The sequence below is a fragment of the Girardinichthys multiradiatus genome, chromosome 18 (genome assembly GCF_021462225.1).
Source record: "Girardinichthys multiradiatus isolate DD_20200921_A chromosome 18, DD_fGirMul_XY1, whole genome shotgun sequence".
In the NCBI taxonomy this organism is placed as follows: domain Eukaryota; kingdom Metazoa; phylum Chordata; class Actinopteri; order Cyprinodontiformes; family Goodeidae; genus Girardinichthys; species Girardinichthys multiradiatus.
Window position 1 is genome coordinate 22,655,546 of NC_061810.1, and position 19,424 is coordinate 22,674,969.

Sequence of the window (19,424 nt, forward strand, 5' to 3'; positions counted from 1 at the left end):
GTAATGTGTGTCGATGAGCATTCTTATCCTATTCTAACAAAAGGTAAACATTAGAACTTGTATTTTATATTACTATGGTATATATGGGAAAAACAGCTATGAGTCATATTAATAAAGGGTATTCCTAACAAGACGTTTTGAAAGTAAACTATTGCCAGTCATCTGGTTTTCTTTCCTGAAAATAAGCCCATAATACTAAAAAAGCAAAGAACAGAGATGAGGTTTAAGGTTACCACTATGTCCAACCTTCATGCGTTTGCATGACAAGGTGGTGTCTAAAAATGCACAGCTGGGTACATGTGTGTATGTATATGTCACGCTCTTTTATTGGTCCACTAATCCCAAATGCATTTGGCAGACAACTTAATCCAACCCCCCTTTGTATCCCGTAGACCCATCTCCATCTCTCTCTGAATCTCTCTCCAGGCTTCACTGTACCAGTATGCATCTCCAGATGGTATCTTGGAGGTAGGTGTGATGTGAGATAGAGGAGGAGAGACAGACAGCACACAGAGAGATGGTGGGAGACCTGTGACGGATGAATCCCTCTCATTGGAGCAGAGAAAGCGAGGCAGATAAGAGACAGAGAGAGAGTAAAAACGAGAGAGAGGAGGGGTGTTCATTTGTTGCCATAGTGAAAAAGTAGATTAACCACCGTGAGCATGATGCTGTGATGTACGCATGAGGGATGCTGTGTTTCCACGGAAGTATTTACCCCTGCAAGCTGAGGTATGTGACTCTAACTTCTTAGTTAGGTGAAGAAGACTACATTGGTATGCACAGATGAAAATAACATTTTATACACATTTAATTGACCTAATCCAACCAGCCTGTGATGCATTTCGAACTGAGATAGACGAAGCGTTTCCAGGTAACCCTCTGTTTCTTTGATGCCCTCAGGAATATCCCATAGCAATAGGAAAACAAAAACCTAAAAAATCCTACAAAACTAAAGAAACTGTTGCTTAATGCCAATATCTGACCTATAATTTTCTTATCTACCGATAGCTGCAGTGTGTAATTATATTTTCAGACAAAACTATTTTTCAAAATCTCATTGTGTCTGCTATTTTAGCCCTAGTGTTTGCCAAGCCACACTTAGAGAAAAACAAAAATTTTTCTAACAGTCATTGCCTGTGCATGTATAGAATCTACAATAATCCTATTAGAAATCCAAATATTCTTACACAGTGTAAAGAAGCTTGTTGTTTCTGGCAGCAGCAGTCTATCTTCATTGTATAATGGAGAGAGCGGTGGGATGTTTTCATTGGATTTGCATAGATTTTTTATCATTAATGATTTAATTTCTGTGGCTCTATAGGCAGATCCCAAACAAATCCGTACAGGTTAATGGCTCTTTTACTCTTGTGTGACTGCAATGTTAATCGATATCCTCCCCTACGTCGTTATTCCAGCCTATGGAGTCACCTCTGGTGTCTGTCTGATCTGTAGGCAGAAAGAGATACACTCAGTCCTCCTTTATTGTAAACAGCTGACTAGAAATCACATAGAGGGGCTATATTACATAATAAAAAGCTGAGGTCATATTTTTCATAGTAGGTGTTACAGGGACTGAGAAATTAACAAAATTAAAGCAAAAGACAGAGGACCAGCAGAAACAGTTGCAGTTTTGATTTCTGTTCTGCCTGCTGGTCTCCTCTTATGTGACTGAATACGGTCAATTTTTATCTTCTATAACATTGATACAGCCTATTAAAGAAAGCAAACTAGCTGCTCTGATTGGCCAAATTATGTGCTATAAATGCAGCCAGTTACTACGTTAATCATAGTAGCATGTAATCAACCTACAGTCCAATATCCAGAGCAATATAATGGGCTAGCCACAAAAATGTTCCCCTCTTTAACTTGTCTCCAGCCCTTCATAAGTCACCAATTGAAGAGGCTCACCCTGAGAGCTTTCAAAGGTGAAGAGGAGACACTGTGAGGAGAACCATAAGAGGCGTAGCACAGAGTGACAAAGAGCCCTGCATGTAAAATCTGTCTAACTTCTCATCCTTACCATTACTTTTAAAACGATAAAAGATTCAAATTAACATAGCAGTCTTCAAGTTGGACGACCAAATCTGTTGATAAATGCAGCAGTCTTTCAAACAACCCGTATGTCATCACTACATTCCACTATTGAGCTTTGAAGCCAACTTACCTTTTCAAACATTGACTGTAATGGTGTATTTGGTGAGATGTAACAAAGATTTATGGTTCACTGCTTTGGTTCTTGCAAGGCAGCCAAGTAGACATCCCAGCTCTGAATGTTTAGAGAAAACGGCTTACGATTTTAATATTTACATTCATTGTGGACATTTTTATATTGCATAACTGAGATGAATATCTAAAATAACTACCACACCAATCAACTTTAGCTTATATTTCAATTTCACTACATATATGATTTTATTAGGAAAAACTAAGCTTGGCTTTTAGTAATCCAGTGTCTACTATAGTAATCTTATGTTTAAATTGTGTTACTGCTAAGTACACATTAGTTTAGAAACCCGATTGTCACCATAGCAATGAGTGACACATTTCAATAATTCTGGTAAAGGCAATGTCAGTAAAGTCAATATTTTCAAGCTGCATGGTGTCAAGGAAGAGCTATTCTTTGGCCTTGTCCTCCTCCACAACCTACACAGTTACAATAGGATAGGCTAAAAGAGAACACATTTATTTATGCGTCTTCATTTTCCTGAATATTTGAACTCAGAACAACATCCCACCCAAGTTAACAATTGTTTCAGTAGAAAGTTGAAAAACCAATGGGAGTACATGGTGTCTTAGGATAACGAATATTAGCAATTCTAGCAAATAATATTCCTCAGCATTTTGTACATTGTCAATGTTGCATGTACTTTGGAAGACATATCTAAAATGTAGGAATTGTGCCAGGCCTGCCTAAACTACATTATGCTCCTGAAGCTAATTGGTTACTTTAAATTACCCTTAGTTATGTGTGGGTGTTACCTGCCAATGACCGCTGGAGATAGGCACCATCCCCCCACTATTGCCAATATTATTGTGGTATATTGTAGTGAACATATTTATGATAACAGCAAATTTTCCTCACTACTACTACTTTCCTCTATCATAGCAGTGCCCCCTCTTCTCTGCCTGAGTCTTCTGGTTTTCACTGCTAAGAGCTTTATCAGTTATGGGTATAAAGGACAGTGAAAATCTTTCCATGTCGGCACATTTATCACTGGAGAGCAGAGTTTTATGGCATGGCTCCTGATATATTATTGCCTACAAAATATACAAGCTAGCAATTGTGCAAATTAATATTAGGATGACAACTGCAATTTAATATCTACCGAGGTGTAATTTTAACACTCAAGTAACATGTTCACATTTACATGTGCACCGTGAAGTCTGTGACAGATTTATCAAAATACAAACCATCTAAAGTGCTAATAAACATTGTTTATTGTTTAGACTATTGCTGTGCTTTATAGGTGCAGCCACCAGTAACTGCAATGGGGTTCATGACTGGTGAGGCACAGACGTCTCTGGAGAAAGATGTACAAATATATAAACCCAAAATAGAGGTTTATATTTCAATTTTGACCTTCATTGAAACATTTAATTATTGTAAAATTATACTTTTATCAATTCCATACTGTTCAACAATTTGATAGCAAGAAAAATAAAAGAATGTTTTTTATGTCTAGTTTTAATTTTTTTCTTTTCTCTCCTTCATTGATCTCTCTTTTTTTAATTAAAATTGTGTATGATCTCATTGTTATTTGTACATGAAGTCCATGGAAGCAGGTTGCATTCATAACATTTTTTTAAGTCTCCCAGTTCTCCCTCTCCTTCACGTTGTGAACGCTAATGCTAGGCATGTGCTCCCCATTCAATGCCAAGTCAAATCCGTGTACTCGGGTTTACCACTCCGGTTGAAAAGAGCGGGTTACCTTTCTCCCACTTGTTTGAAGCAGATCTTTTAGCTCCAGAGTTGGTCTTCCTCTCTCTAAAATCTCCAGTTTCGACACAAAATCCAGTTTTGAAAAATGCTTTTCTAGTGTTGAGAAGTAATTTTCCATTTAGTTTAGGACCAAATTTAAATAAGGGTATGGTTACAGGTCTTGTCAGTAAAAACACCCCTGTCCTCTGCCTAGCTGAAGAGTAGCTACATAGTGACGTGCTGTTAGCTGCCTGCGCCTATGGGACTCAGCACTGCCCCCTATCAGTGCGGCATGATACTTTTGACCTCATCATGTAAGTCTTCACAATTAGAAAGATTAACCATGTCACACACATTTATTAAATATACTATAATGATTGGAGAATGTCAGCATGTTTAGTGCATGTGTAATACAGCATGTATGTTGGCGATAAAAAGAGAGACACCAATGGGGTCATCTGCCTGCTTCAGTCAGTGTAAGTGACACAGCGCCATCGGTGGTGAGGCACAGCTATTCACTGCCTCACATTACCTTTCTCCCATGTATTTGAATCGGCAACGCATAAATTCAGCAATTTTGAGCATAAAAAAGTTAAAATCATACAGAAATCAAATTTATTGAACAGTCAAACAGAGACATTGATTTTCTCTTATTATTGCTAGTATTTTACTTGTCATGAAAACTGCCTCCTCTGTCTGCCACTTTATTGGATTGTGTATTTTGGGTTGGCGAGGAATCTCCTACTGAATTCTAACTTTTGGAGAGACCCACACACGCACACAGAGGGCTGTCAAACAACACATTTATTAACAATACTCCAGCTTTGACCCTGGGTTCTTCTTATGGAAAAGAAATGTGTAAACAATTGTCACACCATGCAGACTGAAAAAAGGGACCCAGTGCTTAACCAAATGTACCCAACATCTGCTCCAACAAAAGAAATAACCCACCAATTTTTAGAGTGTAACTAAATGCCTCAAGTAGCCTACACCTGTAAATCCAACTAAAACGTTCATTGCACACACCTTACCAGTATGAGAAAAGAAAGTGGTGTATGTCAAAAGCTGATTGTTTTTAGCTGAGCAGTAAAAATTGGTGATGAATGCTTGAGACAATAGCTATGCTTGATAAATATGAGGAGCAGCAGAGAGGGTCGTGAAGAGCGGGAGAGAGAGGGGCTACGAGGGGGAAGTGTGGAAGATTATATGAGGGGAGATGTGCTGAAAAGAGGAGCAGAGGGGTGTGTTAAAGGAGGGAGGTGTTTGGAGAAGAGGTTCAGGTGTGCGTGACTGGAAAACGGAGGAAGCGTCGGAAGCTGCTCAGCGATCTGCTGCTGCTGCTGCTTTCGGGCTGTTTGACATTGGACTATCGGCAGTCTCTTTTCTCTGTGGTGGCACCATGCATCCAAATTGTGAAGCGGGACCGTGCGTGTGATTTCAGAGACATAAGGGACCATATGAGGTAAAGATGCGAGTAAAGATTTGAGAGAAATATTCCAACAATGAAAGATATATGTAATTTGTTCACTTGAGATGTACTCAGTGTCCTTACACTGTTTTCTGATTGGAATCAATTTGTCGCACTTTTTTAGTATTAACTTGCACTAACATCTGTGTTTGTCATGACTCACTAATAGAGTAACCTTGTTTAAGAAAACATCTCTGTTGGCGGAGGGCACACAACCCTTATAGTGACAACAAGGGGACGGGAGGGGGGTGGGCTGAACCCCGTTTTTCATCCGTGCATGCTGCGGCAGTGTTCATTCCAGACTGTGTCTCTGTCATGTTTTTGAACCCTTCGGTCATTATAAATCGGGTGTTTTTGATTGGGTGCAAATGTTGGTCTCTTAAAGCGTTTTGCGGTCGGGCTGTTGCAGCGCTGCGCCAGTCTTTCTCCTTGGAGAGCCAGGGACTTTGACCAGACGCTGCTCGTCAGTGATTAATTAAGGGCTTGCAAGATGTCAGATCGGTCTGGTAATTAAACTCATAATGCATGCATAAAATGGCAGAGATTAAAGTAGATATGGTACAATTAAGGGACTCTGCACAGAGGACCGACAGTGGAAAGTCTCGATAGATTGCAGGAGAGGCGATAAAAGGTCAATGCTTCTTTCGGGTGAGTTATGCATGCCGCTCTTGCACACCTTGCATCAGGTAATGTTGTTACCTGCTTATGCGACATGTGGTCATATTACTGAGATTGTATAGCAACCATTTAAGCATACCAGTACTGAACTGCTGGTTTACAGGGGCATGCTTTCTGGTATGAATGCCTGATAATACCTAAATTTTAACAAGCATTCTTTATTTAGAAGAAGGTGCACACCTAAAAACCAAAAAACTACCATAATGTCAGAATTTCATCCTAAAATGTTACAGAGATAATTCCAGAAATTATGCAACACCTTAGAGCAATACTCTTTGAACTGTTAAAAACCTTTGGAAACATTGTTTTGCTTGGACCTCTGGAGAAAAATAATTCCCTTGTCCATTCAGGAATAAGAGAAGCACACACACACAACCACACACACACACTGTCTCACGCCCACTCAGCAAAAGAGCAAAAGCCTTCCCTGAATAGGGAACAGAAAAAGCAGAGTGACCTATTTAAATTTTTGAGATTTATTCCAGAAACGATATGATTCAATGTCGGTGTTGCCTATTTTTTTCAGGTTTGTGTAAAAGGTATGCAGCCATATAGCAGTGTACACATTCACCCTTAGAGAATGGTTCCCTATAGCAGGAGAGAGAAACACTCACTCCAACAGGGTGATAACAGAATAGACCTCTTTTAAATTCATGTGGGTGGATGTGCATCCATTTGTGAATGGCATATGAGGTGCTCAATCCTTTTCTGTTGTGTGTTTGTTCCTTAGATTGGGTAGGTGATTAATTGCAGGCAGCTTACTGATGTATATTTGCCTTGATCCCTGAACTACTGACTGTGCAAAGTGGAGTTTGTATAGTGAATGCGAAATTCTGCATATGATGAAATGAGCACCTCCAATTGAGTTGATATCTCCAGATGTTGCCTGCTGTTACACTTGTGTTAATTACAAACACAATTAAAGATGCGAGCAGTGTGGGGCGGTCCACGCAGCTAAGTGCCACTTTGGCTTGGGTCGGGACTGCCGTCCTGAATTGACGCCTCCTACGAGTTCGCCACTTCATTCTGCATGTCACCACTACTCTGTAACGTAGGCAAGCCTCAATTTACCTTTGGTCAGGCTGAGTTCTGCTCTGGTGAGAAGTCTTCAAAATCCAACCTTCGTGATGGAAACTGTAGTCACTTTCTGTCTGGTGGTGATAGAATAATAAAGACTTCCAGTAGTCTTTTGAAAATGTCATTTGAAATGATTATCTGTTGTTGGACAGTTTAAAACTTCTACAGACTGTCGTAATGTCATGGATTTCCCATATCAGTGTGTTCAGAAGTCACCCACAAGGAAGCCCTCAAAATTTGGAGTGGATCTGATAATGCACCAAAGAGATGTAGCTGTTTGAAATATTCAAGGGACTGCAGTTGATTCAAATTCCAATGTAATCCACTTAAGCTGTTTGTAGGTTGACAAAGATCATGCACATCTGGTTTGGAGAAAATTGGATCTTTCATGTGTAATTTAGAGCCGACCTTAGGCAAACGGCGAGATATCGGAATTCCCGACTCCGCCATGCCCATACGGTCCAGCCAACAGTCACAGTTCACTGTTGGATTCAACATCACCTTGTTCTTTGTCATCAGACACTGCCTGAAATTTCTATGAGGCACAGCGTAAAAGGAGGACATCCATCAGCAAAACAAGTCAAATCAGCAAATGAGCACGTGTAGTGTGTTGGTCTGTGATGACACACAGAAAGTTTGGTACAGCTCTGGCCTCGTGTGTGAAAGTTATTAGACCTACGTCTTTTAGGGCAAGAAGTCAGATTTTGAGGTTGGCCACGCCCACAGGCTTTGATGCAGCAAAAGGTTTGGATAACTTTTGATCTCCAATGCCTTAAGACTGTACTGAGTCATTCTGAGGTTTGTAAATGAAAAGCTGTTAGGGGAGTTCGCTCAAATACAACGTATGCAAAGGAGACAAAATGGCGGCTTTGATCCAAAATGATCGACCTTCTTTGGGGTTTGGACCATAGCTTCTAGAGAATTTTTTGTAGGTCCTGAGAAGTTACCCATATGTACCAAATTTCATAATCCTCAGTTAAAGCATTACTTGGGGCTGATTATTGTAATGCTTCTAGGGGGAGATGTGAAGGCAATTAGACCACACTTACCAAATATTTGACTGAATATCTTTTAGGGGCGAAATTAAAATCTATCATATTGAATTTGGTGCAAATCAGAGGATATATGCTGAAATTAAATGTCGAACTTTACCACACCATCACAGCTACACCCTCCTGTGAAATTCTGTGTTTTCGTTGTTTCTGTGTTTGAAACCAAGCAAGACCAACTTGTTATCTGCCTTTTGACTCAGGGGGTGGGGATTTGATGATGTCAGCACATAACCACAAAGTATTGTTGGGCACCCAACTGTATTTTAGCTTGTCCTGTAAAAGGTGGTGTCTCTTTACTACATGGCAAATCAAAGGTTTTCTCAGCACAGAGAACAGTGCGGTTTCTTAAACTAACATGCACTGCATTAAAGTGAGAGCTGCAAAATAGAGGTTTGTTTGCATTCCTCTTTATGTTGGTGTAAAAGTTATTTCATTGGACTTTTTTGTACTCTAGTGTGTAGTTTGGATAGAAATGAAGGTATAAATGCTTAATGGTGTGTATGAGATGTTTCTTTAGGGAATGAGTTGCTCATTAAGTCTCCACAACAAAAAAGCAACATGGAAGCGTGTGTTGGGGGAACGCAGTAGGTGACTCAGAGAATTGAAAGGAAGAGAGTGGCTTCTCATTAGGGGAGTTTCACCGCTATAATCCAATTCATTTCACAGGAACCTTTTTGTGGAATCAAAGTAGTTTTCTGGGACCAGTCTTTATCCTCCCTCTGTTTTCATTGCAGTGATAAAACTAGATTAGTCAGGTAGAAATGTACCTGTGAAATCGACGCTGGTAGGGAGGTGATGAATTAGTTTTTATCCTGAATCTTCGGCGTGAAGCCTAGTCGGTGGGGGGGTGCTATGCATTTCAAAATGAAGAAACATTCTTGGCATTCAGTTTAATTCATACTAGTTTAAACTCAAATAAAGTTCAACATTTTCTGCTACTGCTGTGAACAGTTACTGCTGTTTATCTTTCCTCTACGTTTAAAATAATCAGTTGAATCTCATTGGATGGAGTTTGCAGAAAATGTACAAATGCAAGTTATAAACACAATGTAACAGAAACATAGCTTACAGTTTTATTTCTGAAAATCACAACTTTTTATGTTTATGAGGGAGGCCTTTTGACCCCTCTTACAGTTGAAACACAGTCAACAAACAGCAGAGGAGAGATTGAAGGTTCAGGACAAATATGCAGATACTGTGGTTTTGTTAGTGTCTTCAACCTATAACCTTTAACATGTGTTGGAACGGTTCATACCCAGTCAAAGTCAGTATCTTTAAGTCTGAGGACATTGATTCTGAATTGGAAAAAAGCTGATTACTCCCACCGGGTTGAGGGTCAGTCTCTGCCTCAAGTGGTGAAGTTGAAATTTTTAGGTGTCTTGCTCCGCAATGGCAGAGATGGATAGATGCATTTAAGCCTTGTCTGTCGTAATGTTGAGGCTGCTCCAGTGTCATGCTGAAGAAAGAGCTGAACCACAAAGCTAGGGTCATGAGATATGGATGATGACTGAAAAGATCCAGATCCTGGATAAAAGCTTCTGAAATTGTATCTGCCTTCTTGCACCGTGGCCCAGAACACAATAGTTAGCTTTTGGAAAAACGATTTGTGATACATTGCGTGTACGTATAAACCCCTGTAAAAATAGGTTTTGTATTGCTGACATAAAGATGTGATGATGAGCAAATGCATTAGTTGCATATTTAGCTGAAATCTGTGGTTCTGACACTTATCCCACACATAAACAACAAGCAACATGCCGAAACTCCAGATCTGTTATGGCTCCGGGATGGCTTGCATCTAGCTGAGACACGAGTGACACACAGCAGGCGTGTGTGGTCTAATCTGTTAATATGAGACCCAAAATGAAAATCTGAATGTTCTGCACAAGCAACACGCTGGCACTATGAAACCGGCCCGAGACCTGAGGCGCTTTTTTTTAAACCTCGGCACTGGCTTGTTTATGTGTTTCACCAGCAGACATGGAGAATGGGAGGCAAAGAGAGCAAGAAACAGAGACTAAAATGCAATTGCATCACTATTGAGTGTACTTGCACAACAGAGCTTAGTTTGGTTTTATTCATTCATTATTGGAGCAGCAGTGAGCATTCCTGCCAGCTTGACACTCCCCATTTTGATTCAAGCAGACTCTACGTGCACTGACGTCTATTAGTTATGGGTCATGCTTTCTATTTCTTTTATCTCACTCTGGGTTTTATCTGCAGTTTTCAGCAAACAGGTTATCTGTCTTTATATTCTGATGAAAGCTATCTGGTTCTAAAACTCGCCAGTCTTCTCTACCTCTATAGATTGGCCAATTGCAATGAAGTAAAGTAGTGGTGATGTCTAAACAAATGGAGACATGCAGACAGATGGCTAATTGAAGGTTAGTTGAATAGATGTCACCTAGGTTCCTACAATTTAACTGACAATTAGTCACCTGTCAAACTATTACGCATCTGCCTTTCTGTAGCAGATTTAGGTAAATTATGTTTATATACTGTATACATATGGTAATCACCAGCTAACCCTGGCTACATATGCACATATTTTTAGGTCAAAATTCTGTGGCATGAGAATTGCAACTCAGAGACGCCACATTTGCCATACATAGATCCCACTGTCGCTACCTAAAGGTCGTAGCAATGACCTGATAAGATGCTCTGTCTGCACTAAGGAAGATTCACTCACCTCAGCACCTCATTGCTTCAGATTAATTCAGCCTCTCTTGGGAGCACTCAGTGTCTGTTCACAGACCTTTGAATTTTCATCTGAAAATGGAAAAAAATAAAACCAAACTGTGACGCATTAGCAGAAAGGAACTGACTCTGTATTTATGTAGTAGTGAACTGTTAATTTTACACATTTCATCCCAATACAGATGCAATATGTGTCAAACAGGCTAGCAGAGTAGAGTATGTACTGAAGCAGGTGATGCAAAATTATGAACTTTTAGCAAACGTCAGGGGTTTGAAAAAAAGCTGAGTAAAACTAACTGAATAAAACAAAAAGTTATGTAGTTAGGTCACTGAATAAAGAAACGGCAAAGGAAAGAAAGGCTTGGTTTGACTAAACTAGATGTGGTAAAACCAAGCTAAAATCAGCTTACAGAGTCGAGAGGTGAATCAAAACCCACAGAGCATAAAATCTCAGTTTTGAGCTTTATTAAAAGGGTACAAAACAGAGGCTACGTGTTCTATAATTAATTTTAACAGGCACAAGCAAGAGACAGACTACTTTGCTAAAAAGACAAAAGGAAAACAAAATGCACGTGATTGCATATCAATTGAAATATTATTTTTTTTTGAGAAACGAGCAACAATCATACAAGCCAAGCTAAATTCAATTGACTTTTTGTCAATTGACAACTTTTTGTTGTCAATAATGTTTTTGGTTCTTTTTTTTTTTCCATTTTTAATCAGGAAGCGGCAAAACATGCAAAAATTCACGAGACAAATTAGAGCTGCAGGGTTTACATGTATCAGACCTGTTACAGTGTTGCACAAAGCTTTTCAGAAAACTGCAGTTCTTCTCAGCTGCTTCAGGCGTGAATTGCTGTTGTGTTTGAGATATTGATGTCATGTTGACACAGTGGTGACTGCTCATTCACAGTGATGTAGAACTATTCCCCAGGAAGTACAGCACAAGAGCTGGGCCAGTGTTTGTGAAGCATCAATACCTAAGGCATGTAGGGTATTGGCTGCTCCACAGCCAATACTGTAGTCATCACATTTTCCTGAAAAAATAAATAGCTGTTCAGGGTGCCTCTGTAGCTATGTGGAAAGCGTAAGGTTTTATTGTAGCTAACCCGGATTTTCCCCGATACAGGACATCTCGCTTTGTGTTATTGCTGCTTTTTCTAACTCCTTTTCCTATACAAATATATCTTTAAGGATGTTGTCAAAGATATTATTCAGAGACACACTGATACAAAATATCATTTTCTGATCAGAGATATTGTAAGGCTGTATGATTTACAGATTATCTATCCAGGGTGTACTGCAAAAACAGTCCCAGATATACCATTGCTATGGGTATCATTCTATCATTTGTAATCTTTACATTTGAATGGGATTTGCTTTAAAATAGGCTCACACAACCATTATATTAAGTGAAAAAATTGTTTTGGACTTTAATCAACAACTTTTCAAGCACTAGCTTAAAAAAGGAGAATGTTATTTAGAAAATAGATACATTAGCTGCATTTTTGGAATTTAAACTTTACACTTGTTTAAAATGCCAAACACAGCAATTCTCTAATTGTTTCAGCTGTTTAGCAGCATGTCGTCTTCTCTGCATCAACTTCAGAAATTAAGAGAGAAATGTGTATTTAAAACCTCTGTTGTCAAGTCTAAAAAGACAAGATGAGAAAAAAATCTAAAAAACAAAAGATCGAAAAAAAAACAACTAGAAGACAGGATGCATTTTACCCCAAAGCTTCTGAATTATTTACGCACATAGTAAAACTCCTAAATCAGTTGCTTGGTATGAAATATATATTTTCCCTGATACTGCTTATGATTTTCTTGTACCTAATGTTGTGATCTAGCTACAGGACCTTGATGCAGCACAACTTAAGTGAAGCAGGTCAAATCTGATTTTTATCACATCAAGTTTAAAATAAATATATCTTAAGCATTCAATTGCATCAAGACCCAAAAGCTGTCCCATATCTAGCAGATACATCCATTATACAAAACCAAAAGCTGATCTGTCTGTTTGATTGTTCGTCTCAAGTTTATTGAAGAGATATTCACTGTGGTTTTTTTGCAATATTAAATCAGTTGATTACGTATTCAACAAGACTGTGAATACCGTGTAGAAATGGTTAAAGTCTAATTGGGTCTTTTTCTTCCCACAGGTTTCTGGGAACATGACTGTCAATGACCTGTTCCAGGGGAGACCAGCTCAGCCTTGTAACTGGGGGATCCTGGAGTTGTCTCAACAATCAATAAAACGTTTTTTAAACATTCTACTGAATTTTACAGGTTGCACAGTAGCGTCTGTCTCAGCTGTCCCACTAATGCTCCCCCTTGGACATACAAAAAAAGCCTGAAAAGGAAGCAGAAAGGGAGAATAAAGAAATGAGTTCTATTTCAAGCTTTCCACTGTGTCACCAGCTTTTGACATGGTCAGCCAAGCTGTTCGACGAACAGTAGTACCCTGTGACACCTGCGCATACAATCTGAGATCTGCCTGTGCTTTATTAAATCAGTGTACCATGATGATGCTTTGGCTTCTGCTGCTTTTGTCAATTTGGGTGTGGTGTGAAGGAGCTGACTCCAGTGAACGGAGAGTTGTTGCACACATGCATGGAGACATCATCATCGGAGCTCTGTTCTCTGTCCATCACCAGCCTCCTGCTGATAAGGTGATTTATTTATTTATTTATTTAGAAACTTTTTAAAATGATTGTATTTGTGGCCATAAATTTGCATGTTATTTTAGAGAGAATCATAAAATTGCTGCTCAGCTTACTAAAGAAGTACATTGATTCTGGAAAATAGAAACCTTTTTGTGCTTTGTAGCACCATGAATATTTAAGCTTTATTAGTTGCCTCAGTAACCAGTACTCACCCACTGGCATTTCAGCTTTTTTTTTTATCCTACTATGAAAAATTGGACAAAAAGAAAAAAAGACTCCTCAATGTACTCAGCCAAGTTGGAGTAAAATCAGAATTAGTGAAGTACTTATTGGATTACATTTTTTTTATCTGGTAAATTTCCCTAATTAAATGCATAACATTTAGACTTAATTTGTTCTTCTATTCTGTGTGCTCAGGTTCATGAACGCAAGTGTGGAGCGGTACGTGAGCAGTATGGCATCCAGAGGGTGGAGGCCATGATGCATACACTGGACCGAATCAACGCTGACCAAAACATCCTTCCCAACATCACTCTGGGCTGTGAGATCCGGGACTCCTGTTGGCATTCCGCTGTGGCTCTGGAGCAGAGCATCGAGTTCATACGAGATTCTCTTGTGTCCTCTGATGAGGCTGAGGAGTGGGGTGGTGTGACCTCTTGGGGAGGAGGGGGAGGAGGAGGAGGAGCAGCAGCGATGAAGTGCGCAGACCCATCTGCTACTCCGATGCGGGGAAAGAAACCCATTGTGGGTTTAATTGGACCAGGGTCAAGCTCAGTGGCCATCCAGGTGCAGAATCTGCTCCAGCTTTTCAACATACCGCAGATCGCCTACTCTGCCACCAGTATGGATCTCAGTGACAAGGTGAGCTAGCCTGTCTACCCAGAGATACTGGAAAGACACGCGCAAGAGATTAGCATAATTTAGATTGATGATGAAATTTGTATCAATTAAATGTGATTTTTGCATCAATTAATTGCTGTCCAATAATTAGTTTCTTTGCTTTCAGAGCCTTTATAAATATTTTATGAGAGTGGTCCCTTCCGATGCTCAGCAAGCACGAGCCATGGTGGACATTGTCAAAAGATATAACTGGAGCTATGTGTCTGCTATCCACACTGAAGGTAAAACTACACACTTAAAGGAAAATTACAGAATTTAATGGTATATCGATTTTAGTAAAAAATGTAAAATAAATCTGCTTTTATTTAAAACTAAAAAGAAAAAAATAATCCTACTGTTGCCAAAACTGTCATGAAAAAGTATAAAGCTCAACCCAAAAGCAGGGAGGAGGCAGGAGACAGGCAGGTAAAAATGAAAACAAAATTTTAAAAATACTTATAGAAACTAAGGTGCATGAGGGAATCCAAAATAATACATCACAAGCTGGTGGGTATGACAGGATGATTGGACCGAGAGCTGACTAACTGAGGGATGTTTAAGATGGAGAGTTGATTACTGAACAAGAAGCTGGTGGTTGATTAGAAATTGGGTGCAGCTGTGAGGGAAGTACTGGAAGTAGTACAAAGGAAATGGGAGAAATGGTTGACAGAAAACACAGGGAACAATGGAGCAGAATATAAATATCGACATTACGCAAACCCAAAGATCATGACAAAAACAATATAACACATTAATCATTGCAGTTTTTTGTCTTTTATCTATAACCTTTGTTTATTGTTACTGTATTTTTGTTACTGTATTTTTGTAGCACAGACAAGTAAAATATTGATTAAAGTCTGGCTATATTTACTGATAGATTTTAAGTACATACATAAGAACATTATACTGTACCTGTATGTATTTCCGCTTTTTATAGTGTAACAAGCACCAGCTGAAAGGATATAGTTAATTAGTATGGCTATCTATGCATGTAGCTAGCCTGCAGTCTGTTGCTTAACAGGCATGTCGCTTGTAGTGTCTAGATTTATTGCATTTTGATTTTGTGTTGCTAGTTCTGTATTTTGAGTGGATTCCCATGTTTTCTTATGTTTATTTATTTCGCTTAGTTTGATTCATGCTTTAGTTGTTCCCTGGTCCACTTGTTTCCAATCTTTGTTTATTTTGTGCCGTTTTAGCCAGTTCTGCTACCAACAAATTCAGTTAACTGGACTCACCTCTTTCAAGCTCTTGTATTCAGTCCTCCCAGTACTAGCTCATTTCTCATGAGATTGTCCCAATTATAACCCTTCACAGTTCTTTTGTTCCCCTGTCCTCCTGCTTCTTCTTGTGTTCATTCGTCGGTTTCTGTATGTTTATGTTTTGGTTTTCAAAAAACACCCACTCATCACAATTGTGTGATTTTGGGTTTTTGGGCCAGACATGGCATGTACAGGGGTTGGACAATGAAACTGAAACACCTGGTTTTAGATCACAATAATTTATTAGTATGGTGTAGGGCCTCCTTTTGCGGCCAATACAGCGTCAATTCGTCTTGGGAATGACATATACAAGTCCTGCACAGTGGTCAGAGGGATTTTAAGCCATTCTTCTTGCAGGATAGTGGCCAGGTCACTACATGATACTGGTGGAGGAAAACGTTTCCTGACTCGCTCCTCCAAAACACCCCAAAGTGGCTCAATAATATTTAGATCTGGTGACTGTGCAGGCCATGGGAGATGACTTCACTTTCATGTTTATCAAACCAGTCTTTCACCAGTCTTGCTGTGTGTAATGGTGCATTGTCATCCTGATACACGGCACCGCCTTCAGGATACAATGTTTGAACCATTGGATGCACATGGTCCTCAAGAATGGTTCGGTAGACTTTGGCAGTGACGTGTCCATCTAGCTCAAGTATTGGGCCAAGGGAATGCCATGATATGGCAGCCCAAACCATCACTGATCCACCCCCATGCTTCACTCTGGGCATGCAACAGTCTGGGTGGTACGCTTCTTTGGGGCTTTTCCACACCGTAACTCTCCCGGATGTGGGGAAAACAGTAAAGGTGGACTCATCAGAGAACAATACATGTTTCACATTGTCCACAGCCCAAGATTTGCGCTCCTTGAACCATTGAAACCGACGTTTGGCATTGGCATGATTGACCAAAGGTTTGGCCATAGCAGACCGGCCGTGTATATTGACCCTGTGGAGCTCCCGACGGACAGTTCTGGTGGAAACAGGAGAGTTAAAGTGCACATTTAATTCTGCCATGATTTGGGCAGCCGTGGTTTTATGTTTTTTGGACACAATCCGGGTTAGCACCCGAACATCCCTTTCAGACAGCTTCCTCTTGCGTCCACAGTTAATCCTGTTGGATGTGGTTCGTCCTTCTTGGTGGTATGATGACATTACCCTGGATACCGTGGCTCTTGATACATCACAAAGACTTGCTGTCTTGGTCACAGATGCGCCAGCAAGACGTGCACCAGCAATTTGTCCTCTTTTGAACTCTGGTATGTCACCCATAATGTTGTGTGCATTTCAATATTTTGAGCAAAACTGTGCTCTTACCCTGCTAATTGAATCTTCACACTCTGCTCTTACTGGTGCAATGTGCAATCAATGAAGACTGGCTACCAGGCTGGTCCAATTTAGTCTTGAAACCTCCCACACTAAAATGACAGGTGTTTCAGTTTCATTGTCCAACCCCTGTAGCTTTCCCGAAAGTAGTGTAATGGAAATTCTTTTATTAAGTGTTCCAAAGTGTATGACCTTTCGGTTACCTCACTCCTCAGAACATCTGTGTTAGAGGAGGAAGCTGCAAAAGCCATTATCAGAAGTTTAATGGTTAAAACCCATGCTTTAGGGTGATGCCTCAGGAAGAGCAGATGGGTCTGTTCATAGATAACTTTGTTACCTCTGACGCGAGGAGGGTCTAGGCCATAAAACACAGACTCTTTGAAGTTGAGATAACACTGTCATGTTTGGTATAAATACTGTGTGTAAATGTTGATCGGGGCTCTGCTTCACCTGACTAACCTCAGTGACAGGGTCGCTGAAATGCCTTTGAATAAAACTTATAAAGACAAAGTCCGGATTTTCTCTTGTTGTGAGTCAACTTCTCTCACACTTTGATAAGGAAATTCCACTACAGTAGTTTACATAACATTTACCTGAAAGAGTGAGTTGGGATTTTTTAAGGGATTTTCTGTGAAGTTATTGGTTTTAGTTGACTTCCCTATAGTAGAAATAAGTCATATCACTGTGAGCTTGTTCTAAATTAAATAAGTCATCAGAGTGGTGTGGTCACCTTCTGTAAGAGCTGATTTTAGCTATTTAAAACAACTGATGAGTGGTGCCCCTTTAGTTTCCAGATCGTCAATGATGATGTTTGTCATGACAAGACATTTCTCCAAACAGCTACATTTCTATTTTGTGTAACCGTGGAATAAATGTCGGAGCCTTCTTTCAGACACGGGACATTACTCTGCAAAAAACCTAAGAAAACTCTGGCCCTTTATTCACATTTTCTTGCATATCATTTATAGGACTGTAAACCACTGGAACAATAACACGTAGAACCTGGAGTTTTGAAACGGGGCCTTCTTCAAGAGTTGGTACACAATTGATTACTGGTACCTGACCCATTAATACTACCCACGTATCCATGCGTCAGTATATGCACATCCTTGCATATCTTTACATACACGTCTTTCACAAGCAATGAGTTATTGAAACTCTAACTATTAAATAATATATTACAGTTCATGAGAAATTAAAAAAAGGTTTTTTTACCAGTTAAAAGAAAAGGAGACAGTAAATTGATGAGAGAAACAGGCAGCAGCACTGCCACTGCAGCAGAGAGTTGTTTAACCCTGAAGTTTTCACCTTATGAAGGTAAAGGTGGTAGAAATTGAATTGCCCTGGCTGGGTTAAAGCCTGCCAGAAAGCTGATTAAGCAGTTGTGTCCAAAACTAGGGAAGTAGATTAGTAGGTGATGCTTGCGGGACAGCCTGAACAAAAAGGTCAGGGAAACAGAGCAGCAGCTGAGCCAGAGAGCCACAGAAGATAGAGTTTTTGGTGCTTTAGATTTAGAAAGAATCATTGTGAATAAATCCCCCAAACTGTAAAGAAAGGCATGGGAAAACACAATATAATATGACTTTGTTAAGGAAAGGAAAACAACCTTCAGTTGTCCTTCCTCACTGATTGACTTAGTGTGAAGCTGAGTCATTCAGTGAGTTTACTGCTGGGAGATGGTGGAGATAGTGTGACTGCTTGCTGAGGTGGAGGACAAAGCAGTTGAGTCTCTGTGCATGTGTGCACTAACTGTGTTTGCTGCTCCTGAAAAGAGATAAGTGCAAACATCCACAAAGAGATACGCTTTTCACATAAAATATTCTGTCATCAGGCTTTTTAGTTGTCTATTATACTGGAGTTGCTATGTGTGTGCAGGGGTGGTGTGCATTTACTGAAGTACAGAAGGTCCAGTCAACATAGAGTGTGACAGCTTTATGAAATACTGCAAGGAATCAAGGGAGGGAGATGAAGCGTATTATTTATAATAAAAATTAGAAAAATATGCAGAAGCTGATGCTGAACTTTATAAAACTGAGTATTTTACAAACATGATTGGATTAGCAAAATCCTTTGATTTATGGGTACCTTTAAATATCAAAGGTTGCTCATTTCATTCTTAGCCCTAAATCAATTTTGCTGTGCCAAGAACGAACTGTTTTAGTTTAGCAATCATCCAAGAGTAAAACTGAAGTTTGTTGGGGACTTACGGTTCTGAGCGATTGCGTGCTTATTTTTCATGAGGAGATGAGAAGTGAAAGGGGTAAAATACTCCTAAAATACTTAATAAACAAATTAAGCAATATGGTCAAATCATGAAACCAATTCTAATATTATACATAGAGATTATTGCCCCCCTTGTTAAACCATTAATTAACTACAACAAAGCAGATATTAGGACAACTGA

The 19,424-nt window shown here is 39.6% G+C and overlaps 1 protein-coding gene across 1 annotated transcript in view; it reads left to right on the forward strand.

The window, feature by feature from the left end:
• The first annotated feature begins 651 nt into the window (after positions 1 to 651).
• Positions 652 to 19,424, forward strand: part of grm5b (glutamate receptor, metabotropic 5b) — a 108,645-nt gene continuing 89,872 nt past the window's right edge. The window contains exons 1-4 of the mRNA XM_047391714.1: positions 652 to 729; positions 13,054 to 13,563; positions 13,975 to 14,418; positions 14,564 to 14,678. Of these exons, the coding sequence (XP_047247670.1) occupies positions 13,321 to 13,563; positions 13,975 to 14,418; positions 14,564 to 14,678 (802 nt within the window). The 5' untranslated portion in view covers positions 652 to 729; positions 13,054 to 13,320. The remainder of the gene's footprint in view (positions 730 to 13,053; positions 13,564 to 13,974; positions 14,419 to 14,563; positions 14,679 to 19,424) is intronic.